At 40.9% G+C, this 11,062-nt stretch overlaps 1 protein-coding gene across 2 annotated transcripts in view; it reads right to left on the bottom strand.

Moving 5' to 3' along the window:
* Positions 1–404: 404 nt before the first annotated feature.
* The window catches only part of DHX35 (DEAH-box helicase 35), a 29,909-nt gene continuing 19,251 nt past the window's right edge, over positions 405–11,062 (bottom strand). Inside the window, exons 15-22 of one of the 2 annotated variants that reach the window (XM_030503325.1) lie at positions 9,741–9,836; positions 9,289–9,383; positions 8,626–8,703; positions 7,336–7,465; positions 6,544–6,637; positions 5,935–6,006; positions 3,489–3,627; positions 405–2,110 (exon numbers count right to left, since the gene is read on the bottom strand). In XM_030503325.1, the coding sequence (XP_030359185.1) occupies positions 2,066–2,110; positions 3,489–3,627; positions 5,935–6,006; positions 6,544–6,637; positions 7,336–7,465; positions 8,626–8,703; positions 9,289–9,383; positions 9,741–9,836 (749 nt within the window). In that variant the 3' untranslated portion in view covers positions 405–2,065. The remainder of the gene's footprint in view (positions 2,111–3,488; positions 3,628–5,934; positions 6,007–6,543; positions 6,638–7,335; positions 7,466–8,625; positions 8,704–9,288; positions 9,384–9,740; positions 9,837–11,062) is intronic. The other variant, XM_030503326.1, reaches the window with a different exon arrangement.

The raw sequence follows: 11,062 nt of genomic DNA, 5'->3' as shown, positions 1-11,062 counted from the left end.
TGTCTCTCTAGTATAAAGTCTGCCTGTTCTGTATCTGCACCTGTTCTGTATCTGGCAAAGCCTCAGTAGTTTGTAAAACTGCTAAAGACACAAGGCTCAGTTTCTGGTTTTGTTTACAAAGACCTATTGCACTTGTTCTTCTAAAAGCACAATTGCCTGCAGCATGGCGCAAAGCCTGTACATCCCTGGGTCTGAACTCAGCAGGAGTCACAATCATTCCAAGAGAAAACCTGGCAGCTGTATAGCCAGGTAAGAGAGCACCTAGAGATGAGAGTTCTCCAGAACCACCAGAAATGCCCAGAACCAGCAGCCAAGTGGCCATCCACTGCCATCCCAGCCCAGGCCAGACCAGCTCACTACAACCGTCCCGTATGCTGAGGAATCACCCACTACTCAAGCAGAAGTGATGCATTATCAAGCTTCCTTGATTCAATGGTTTTATTTTTCTTCAGAATACTTCCAGAGGACAGAGACACACACATTTTACACATCTTCATCTTCAGTTCTTTCCCCCATCCTTTGAGAGGAAAAAAAAACCCCTGCAAATTGAATCTTTATAGTAAGTATCAACACGGCTCTGGGCTCTGGCTAGGAGAGTCCCTGCCCCAAACAGCTTCCACTCTAAGAGAGAGAAACCCAAAGGTGAGGTTCACAGGGAAACAAGAAGGAAGGTGATGTGGTTTGTCATGCTGCTGGTGCCATACATGGAGACTGGTACAACTTTTTGTGCTGGCAGTCAGTACACAGACACTGAACAGACCTCACATTGCACATGACACAACATCATCTCTCTGCAGGTGTTTGGAAGGGAGAGGGTAAAGAAGCCCTCAAGAAAGTTTCCAAGGCAGCCCTGTGATGAGGAAGGCATTTGTTCTATGTAGAAATTTTTGCCTATTTACACTCTTTTTTTAAAAAAGAAAAAATTCTAGTTGACATGCCCAAACCCATCCATCACATCAGCTGCCTCACAGAAATAACATTTTCAAACAATGTCTTTCTAAAATAAATACCAATAGGGTTGAAAAGAACAATAAATACATGTATCCAAAATGTGCAGTTCCTTACTGCAAAGTAGCCATGGAGTCTGACTAAAGCAGCAACTGTTCAGAACATCTTTCTCTTCAATAACACATGAAGGAGAGTCCCAAGCAACAAAGAACAGACTCTTGCTAAAAGAAATATAAAGGATTGTGTTCCTCAGAGGAAACAACAGAGCATTTTCTTCTTTGCTAAAAAAAAGTGTTGCATGATAAACTCCTGCTGAAATCTTCTCGGATTTCCAAGCAGTGAAGCTCCATATTCTCACTTGTTCAGAAAAAATAATTAAAAAGAAAAAGCAAAGCACCACACATGTGGTGCACATGTGTAGTCCCCTGATTGAGCAAAAAATGTATCCTTTCAAAAGAAATACTGAGCTGCTCCTCCTCCCTCTCCCCAAACAGCAACTCTCGTGTATGGAAACAAGACATTGTCCTACAGAAGGACTGTCACAGCACAGGGAGCCAGGGGCAGCCTGACCACAGGCAGGAGACTTTTGCTGCACCAGTTTGGAATGGTCCAATATGGAATCAACGCTTTGATGGCAGCACCTTGTATTTCAAGGGCTAGTTCATTGCCCTGAGCTCCTGCTCTCAGGAGTCAGGCTCAGTTTGGCCGGTAGTAGTCACAGTGCTCTAGGTAATAGGAGGCAGGGTACCCTGTTCCGTATCTCATAAGGCAGCCGTACCACTCTAGGAAATCAGTTTCCTTCTTGAAGGTTTCAGGTTGTTGTGGTCTTGTATGTCCTCTTACTTTTTAAAATTTCTACCTATTTAGAAGGAGCAACATGCCCAGATTAACAACGGTGGTCAAGTAGGCAAAGAATAAAATGTCCACAATGCAAGCTCTACATAGGTTTACAATGTACTGGTCATGCATAAACCCCTACAGATCCCGGCAGGCATTTAAACATTTAAGTTGATGGAAGATCAAATTGCTAATGAACTGACTGCTGACGGGACTGTAGCCAGCTTCAAATCACTGGTAGGCTCTGCATCTGATGACACAAGACTTAAGTCATGTCAAATCACTGGTCTCCTACTTTAACGCGTTTTGCTGTCAAGGAAAGATGCTGCAAGAAAAGAAAAGAAAAGAAAAACTGCTTAGCATACACAGCACAATTGGGAAAAAGTTCAACTTTCACTGAAAAGTCATTTGAAAAGTCATTTCAAATTAAAGAAATTCTTATACAAATATCAAAGACAACCCCCCCCAAGCTCTGCTTGTTACTGATACAGCTAAAATAAACCCATGAAATCCAAAACCTACAGTGATATCCTGGCTTGGTATAAAATACAATCTTCTAGTGTTTCTGTAAAAATGCAGATAAAGGTATGTGTGCTCCCAACAACACAGCTACACACACACTAGGAGTAGGTACACGAAGCACAAGACTTTAACTAATGTATTAACACTGCAGCTATAGTTCCACTGGGCCATTGAACCTCCAGGCTCTTAAAGGCCTACTGAAGTGTGGAATGAAAACATGAAAGAAGTCACCCCAAACTTAGCCCATGAAGAGGTCATATGATAATGGGATGTTGTGTATGGGATGTTACAACATGTAAATACATGAGTCAAAAGGGCTAATTATTCCAGGAACAGACCTGATACAACTGCAACATTAGCTCATTTCCTTTTTACACCACACTTGCAGAATGTGACAGGACAAGGGGGAATGGCTTAAACCTGCCAGAGGGGAGATTGAGATGAGCTCTGAGGCAGAAGCTCTTCCCTGTGAGGGTGCTGAGGTGCTGGCACAGACTTTTCCCAGAGAAGCTGTGGCTGCCCCATCCCTGGCAGTGTTCAAGGCCAGGTTGGACACAGGGGCTTGGAGCAACCTGCTCTAGTGGAAGGTGTCCCTGCCCGTGGCAGGGGGTTGGGGCTGGGTGAGCTTCAAGGTCCCTTCCAACACAAACCTGTCTGTGATTCTAAAAGGTATGTACATGCAACAGAGTTTGTAATAAAGCTTTGCACAAATAGCAGCTTTTCTTTGCCATTTCAAGTTTGAAAAGAGCAGATCTTTTTTTTTTTTTTAGTAAATACAATTAATGCTCAAAAAAAGGCTCTGAATTTGCTCAAATTTGCCAAGCATGTAAAGACTCTGCTAAAATTATTACGCAAACTATAACCACTGCCTAGCCATGGAGCTCCTCAGAAAAGTGCTACCAAGTGCCTATATTCAAGCGTAAAATGGTTGAAGGCTTCATTTACCAGTGATTCCGCATTTTAGAAGTTTGAGATTATGTCTGTTGGCTGAATTATAAGGAAAAAGCTTTTATTAATCAATTTAGTATCTTCTTTTTTATATTATAACCACTACAATGAACAAAACCAAATTATTTTTGTACCATTAAATAGACAACAACAAAACGTGAACGCAAACAAAAAACGAAAACAAAACCAAAACGAAAGTTCAGATACAAGAGCTGCTAATACAGCAATGGTACCGTTTGGGCTTTATTCTGATCCCGTAACGTTACTTGCTGGTAAAAATGAGGTGCCAGTTCCAAGAGCCACGCAGATTCGACAGCAGTCACATCTCTCATGTAGTACTTCGCAGTCTGTATGACTTCATTGTAGACCACCCTAGGAGAAGGAAAGAAAAATTTAAAAAGTGTTTGCTTTATAGCAATGAGGGAGAGAGATGGTAACAGCATTATGTTGGGGCAACAGCACAAGAGGGACGTGGAGCTGCTGGAGCGAGCCCAGAGGAGGCCAAGGAGGTGCCGCGAGGGCTGGAGCAGCTCTGCTCTGGAGCCAGGCTGAGAGAGCTGGGCTGGGGCAGCCTGAAGAAGAGAAGGCTCCTGAAGGGGAGACCTTAGAGCATCTCCAGTGCCTAAAGGGGCTCCAGGAAACCTGGAGAGGGGCTTTGGACAAGGGCCTGTAGGGACAGGACAAGGGGAATGGCTTTAACCTGCCAGAGGGGAGATTGAGATGAGCTCTTAGGCAGAAGCTCTTCCCTGTGAGGGCGCTGAGGCGCTGGCACAGGGTGCCCAGAGAAGCTGTGGCTGCCCCATCCCTGGCAGTGTTCAAGGCCAGGTTGGACACAGGGGCTTGGAGCAACCTGCTCTAGTGGAAGGTGTCCCTGCCCGTGGCAGGGGGCTGGAACTAGATGGACTTTTAGGTCTCTTCCAACACAAACCTGTCTGTGATTCTATATTTAGACTAGATATTTACACATATATTTAGTATGTAGTTTCACATATATCCTGACAGATAGATATAGTACTTACAGAGTGAGAAGAAAGTCTTTATGTTATAATACAAGCTCTTACCTTCTTCCCTCTGGTTGTTCAGAGTACTTTACATTAATACAAGCTTCAGACTACCATTAAAAACACCTTCACATACTATTAGGACATTTGGATGCAAGGTATAGAAGAAAGAATATTTCTTATACTGGAGCCAAGGGGGACTCTTAACAGCTGCTTTGGAAGAGAGAATATTAGTTACTCTGTGATACCATGAATAAGGATTCAAAAGCACCAAAACCCTGGACCTATAACAAGTAGGGCACAAACCACAGCATGACTATCCCTCGTGCCTGTCTGCAGACAGTCAAGATAAGGATCAGAGGTAGAAAACACCTTTAACTACTGCTAGAACATTTCCTGTAAGAGATTTAGAAACAGACAGCCCTGTGGACTCAATCACTGCTGCCAGCATGAACAGCTTGCCAGCATGGACAACCTATTTCTGCAGTCACCTGTCAGCAGGAAAAGTAATTTTTACCAAGGAGGTGCAAAGCCACATTATCTGCCCTCTATGTGCGGCAGAGCTGCAACCTCACAAGGTTTGTGGTCTCTCATTAATTGGTGTTTTGCTCCCAAAAGCAAAGAGGAAAGAGTCCAAAATTCTCTTCTCTGCCAAATGCAGCCAAGACACACAAACTAATACAACTAAAGAGAAACCTGAGGAAAACAAACAAGAACGAGAACACATTTAATATACACCTGTAACAGATAGACAATTGAAGCCTGCAGCAGAGGATGGTTGCCCAGGCAGTAGTAGCACTAAAATTAGAGTTCCTGTAAGTTAAACTCCTGTCTCACAGGATGCCAGGAGCTAGCAGTGTCTTTCGGTTGGTGGTGACAATACCACAAAATCTACAGAGCTACCCTCTGCTTAACTCAGCCCTTACGAATTAGTACAGTGAGCTGGACTCATTTCTACTTTGTGAGCTAATGTAATTGGTGGCCAAGTTCCAACCAGTTATACTTCTGTAAACCCAACGCACCAGGTGGAGGAATCCAATTCAAAGATAACAGATGACACTGGCCAAGTTTATCCTTCAAAGTCTCAGCAAGAGGCAAAGAAGGACAAGAGTCCAAACACTTCAGGTTGATCATGCTGCCTGATTGTTAGGAATGCATCTATTTGTCATCTGAGCATCTCTGACATACAAAATGAAACTGAAAAATCCCCACTAACACAAAAGTACAATCATTTCTTTCCTCAATCTGCTAGACAGCCAGAACTTGTCACATCAGCCATTTGCAATTACTGCAGCACCTATTTGACAGGATATTTCATAGAATCATATCCCTAATAGGCTTAATAAAAGTAAATTAACCTTAGTTCTATATAGGTACAGAGACTACCCAGAGAGCAATTTGCAGTGCAAGACATGGTGCCCATTAAGGCAGGGTCACCTGACTGCTTCCCAACCTCTGCAGGTTTTTTTGGCAGCTAAATATCACTCTACTTCCCTGATTTATTTGAGCACTGCCTACAAAAAGTTGCAAAGGAAACAGCAGTTGAATTCTCACTGGGGGAACCATGACCTTCCACATCTATTCCTCCTCTGATGGAGAAAGGTCATTCATGAAAGTGTCTGGATGCTGAAAATGTCTTTCCAAGATCACAAAACAAGTGAAAGCAGGTTTAACTTACCAGCGTGGAGGTTTCTCTGCATACAACACTGAAGTGGGGTGGATATGAAGTTCGTGGTCATCACGTATAGTCCTTGAAAGCAAGACACCATTTCAGACTGTACATCTATTCATTGTTTAACAGTTGGTTCCTTTCATCCCCAGTAAGAATGATAATAAAGGGCAACAACAAAAGAGCTGGAGCAAATTAAAACCATTTGTGTTTAATGAACAGATGAAACCAGGCTTAAATCCTGGGCAAAGGAACAATTGATAATTTAATGTCCTAGGAGTTCTACCTATATTAAATGAAAAATTAGCATTTCAGACTTTTATTGAGTGCCTTGGGAAGTGCTACAACGCTGTTGCACTACAGCTGTACTTGCTTACACTAACAAAAACTAATTACTCTTAGAAACAGCTTCCCACTATCAGTAACTTTATGTTTGCAAAGGAGATAAACACTAAAGCAGTTCGAAAATACAAAACTTCATATATTTAGTAAATCAATTGTCACGTTTCTTATTGCAATTGTCTAAAGAAGCATCTGTTTGTTGATTACACTTAGATCTATCCAGTCAAAGGAGCTTTTCAACTAAGCAACAGTTGTAATGAAACTATATATATTCACCTGTAAGCTCCAGTAGAGTGGAATTTAGCTGCGTTGGCAAAGAACCCAGAAACTATGCATCTCAAAACAGGATCTGGATCACCTGAAAAGAAAACTTTTCCTGTAAAATAAGTCAATGGAATGGCAAAAATCCCTAACATACCACTTAATCATCTCAAACAACTTTTTACAATGCATCATGCTTTAATAACAAAGGCTGGAAGGAAGACAAACCCTGCAATCTCCTTTGACTTCAATTTCACAGCAAATCAAGATTACCACATAAAAATCTACTGTTGCCGCTGGTGTCTCCCCGTAGATAGCTTCACAGTCCTAAGAGCAACCTTGTGTGACAGCTAAGAATCAACCTCTGATTTTTCAGAGCAGTTAGAGACAAGTGCTGAGAACTGGTCATGGCCTCCGTGCATGCACAGCACAGCCAGCAATCAGATCCCAATGACTGTACATCACTTTGAATGTACTAGAAATATGGCTTATTGGAAACCCAAAAGAGGGAACAGGGTGATCTACTCATGACTCTTTTGGTAAATCTGTCCATTCAATATACAATCTGTGGCTATAATCTCTTGCTGGGAAATGTAACTAATGAAGACCGAACTAAAGGTTAATTGCAAAAATAGGCTAAAACGCTCTGCTGTGGTCATTTTTAGGAGAAAAATCTGGTTTTAGTTAACTTTATTTTCAGGCCAGGGAGAAAAGACTTCAAAGGTTACAAGAAAGGCATGAGGCGACGGTCAATTTGAGAGACCACAATCAATATGTATTGGATAACAGGTTAAAAACAATGTTCACCTTCACTGGACTTCTTTGGCACTTTAAAGCGGACAAGAAGCTTTTTCAGCTGCTCTCTTACAACAGAAGCTCTTACAAGCCCTTTGTAGTTCAGAAAGTGCTCCTGACACCACTGAGAGCTCTTGCTGTGCTGTACAGTAAGAAGAATAGAAAAATTACAATGAGATACAATCAGCAAAACAAAATCCAATCCCTTCAGATCACATTTGGATCTGCCTTTCTTCTGACTCCTACAACATATTTATTGTGGTTTTCCCTGAAAATTGCCTATTTACACAGAAACTAACAAGGGTACATAGCCCAAATAACTACAAAACATGTTTCAAACAACTTCTGAATAGTAGCAGAACAAATACTACGGGGTATTTTCAAACAGATGTGCTTCGTTTCTTCATACGTGGTGAAAGAGAACAGCATCAGTCGTTCCTTTCTCACACACAAATGCATCATCTCAAACTAGTCCGTTTTCAACCTCAAAATGTAAACAACCTTTTCGGTGCACGGTTTTCACTGGTCTTCTCTATGCAATGAGCTATTTCTCCAGAAGCCAGTTCTTACTCCAAGAGCCTCTCTCTGCATTTGGCTATTTCTAAGAGAACTACGCAGATATAAAATTTAAAGGGCGAAATTTCAGTTGGTGCCTGACTGATTGCTTTGGGCCTGGGGAGAGAGAAGTCAAACACCTGCGTGGTTATACTGCAAACATATTAACACAGAAGTGCTTTACACCAGCAAAATACTTCTCCCAAACAGGTCTAGCACTTCAAAACAGTTAAGTAAAACCTGAGCTTACAGGGAAGTATTGAGATTGGTGTCAAACCTTTGGGTAAACCCATACGGTCACAATAAGGAAAAGGATATTGATGATCAACGAGGCAATTTTTTTACGAAAGACTGCTAGATTGAGATGCAGTTTATAATCAGTAAAACTCAGACATATCAAAAGAAAAGACGAGAGAGTATGAACTTCACTAGGAATTTGGATACCTGTTTTTTCAAGGCCCTTTTAAAAATCCCAATCTCCTTGGAGAAACAGTTGTCTACCCGTAAGACTTCTGTGCTGTATCCAAACCAAATTCTTTCTATTCCCTGTTCAGAGGAACTACAGAAGGTCTGTGACAAAATATGACCAGAATATCTTTTAAAGCAGAATTATCACTTAATAAATTTGGTATGCCCTCAGCTTTGAGGAAGCTGTATCCAGAGCTTCCAGAATCAGAACTGAGTTCAATCAGAACCCTTCAAGTTCTTCCCCTTCCTGCAAATCCACATACATTTGAACTGACTTACTTTGACAAAGGCTTCATACACATTAAGCATAGTGAGATGATCACCTTCTTCCACAGCAAACTTTCTGTGATGCCTGGCCTAGAGAAGAGGAAATAGTTTTTTATAAGCAGACTGATTTTTGCAAAAATCAGTTCCCTTAATGTCCCTATTTCCCGGTGACCGTTGCAACTCTTACCATACAGGGTAGTTGCTTTAGGCAACAGCAATATTTTACCAGCCCACCTATATTCAGCAGCACTTCTAAAACTGAAATTAGAAAAATTGACTGAAAATCAGTCAAAATCCAAGAGAAGGATGCACTAAAGTTAGGCTCCTGCTACCTGTTAAGAATTTGCTACATCCTAATACTTTCTTCTTTGTTCTTAAAAGGAAGTGGTGTTTGGGGAGCTTTGGGTATTTTTAGCAAACCCATATGCTGACCAATATTGGTTTATAAATTTTCGTATTTCTAGGCTTCAGAAGGAGGCTTTTAACACTAGTAAAGGTCTCCAACGTTCCCACTGTTACTCAGCTTCTTCTTTTACCTAAAACTAACAGGTACAGTTTAAGACCTTGTTTTATTTTCATACAAACTTGCAGTCTGTAACAGGTTTCAATAAAATACTTGGCAGAATTCCAAAATGTGGAACTAACCCAAAGAAAATAAGACATGACTGAACTTACAGCCTGAGCTTTTTGATTTGGAGGAATCACAAAGATGTTCTGAATCTGCATCATGGCAGCAATTGTCAAAATCTCCTGGGAGCAGCCAAAATTTCCTGAGGGGAAATTCAGTAAAGGAAATCATCTTCCATTCAACTTACCCACATACAGTATAAAAAGGAAAAGAAGAATATATTTTTATAATACATAAAACCAAACTACGTGAACCCCTGGATTTTTTTAGTATAACTGTGAATGTTTTAATGGAAAACTTTGAAGACAATTGTGTTAGATTTATTTATTAGAGACAGCCACAAGTTTAACCAATTACTATCACTAAACATTATACGAAGACGAAGCATACAGTTTGTATCAAGTTTAGCAAATGTCTAGTACTACACTACCATTACAAGAGGCAGTGTCCTCTCCTCATCACAAGACTATGAATAAAATCTTATTTTTTTTCCTCTTACCTGATTCCAGAAGCATCTTTGCAAACATAGGATTCAAAGGAAACTCTGCTATTCTCATTCCAAGAGGCTCTGTTAAACGGCAGTGCATATCCAAACCTGCAGCATATTAATCAATGTAACAATGATACAGGCAAAACAGCACAGAAAGTCTTCTTTAAGGATTTAATATGTACTAAAAAGCAGAAATTACAAGCTAAAATATACCAAATGCACCTAAAATGTGCTGAATGTGTATTAAACTAAGCTTTAAGGCACTCCTTAATCCCCATTTATTCTGCCATGAGTCAGTGGATTGTTTTGGCTTTTTTCAAACATACTTGAACTCCCAAGTTTCTTCATTTTGACCAAGTTTCATTGCTACTACCAAAGATTTAGCAAATCTGCAGTCAAAGTCAATGCAATGTCCAGAGTGCCTATTAGCTGTTAGACTTATGCATTTCCTATTTAAGTATTTAGCACCATCTTTGTTCATGGGGATGGGAAGCAGAAGGAGTCCTGATGAGAATAAAAAAAGGCATAGTTATGGAACAGGCACAAATGCAGAAAGAGGAAGCACTGATGGGGTGGTGGGGTAGGGCATAAATTTTCTGAGTCACATTCACTTAGGCCATGAAGGAAAATAATTTAACTTTAATATAATCTAAACTAGAGATGTACAGCTGATGAAGAGTGTCTACGGTTTAGTTCTGCCTCATGCATCAGTAACTGAACTGTCAGCCACGTTCCAGCTGCAAGCTTTTTACTAGAGTTGGGACAGGAGATAGGCATGACAGCTTGCTTTTTGATTCCCAGCTATCACTGAGCAACCCTGCACATCTACCATTTTAGTTGTGTAGCTTCCTACAGTCAAACACCTGCAGTAAGGTTTACCCACACAAGCCACTAGGTCCTATTCCAATCCAGAGCACTATGCTGAAATTTCAGGGAATGATTTAAATGGAAAAACATTCCCTTTGCAAGAGGACATAGAAAATAGAATTAATAAAAACAGCAAGAAGGAAAGAGTTCACTATGAAAGGCAGCAAAGAGTAAGAATTGCAAAAGAAAACTGCAAGTCAACCAAGTTGTATGAGGTACAACAAGGAGGCAGAGCACAACAGAAATGCTACACAAGAAGGGATGAACGAGAGCCCATTAATAGGACTTTGGGGCACTGCCGACTGCACAAGTAACCACAGCAGAGAGGACTGAGGAAACACAACTGTGGCCTACACATTATATAAACATTATTTGTCAAACTGTGGTGCCAAAACCCCCACAGTCGTACTTCAGCTCTGTTTCCCAGAGAAAAGCAAAACCACAAATCAAGTCAAGGAATGAGA

Source organism: Strigops habroptila, chromosome 13 (genome assembly GCF_004027225.2).
Source record: "Strigops habroptila isolate Jane chromosome 13, bStrHab1.2.pri, whole genome shotgun sequence".
NCBI classification, from domain to species: Eukaryota; Metazoa; Chordata; class Aves; order Psittaciformes; family Psittacidae; genus Strigops; species Strigops habroptila.
Note: the sequence above shows the minus strand (reverse complement) of the source record. Positions and strands in the feature narration are given on the sequence as shown.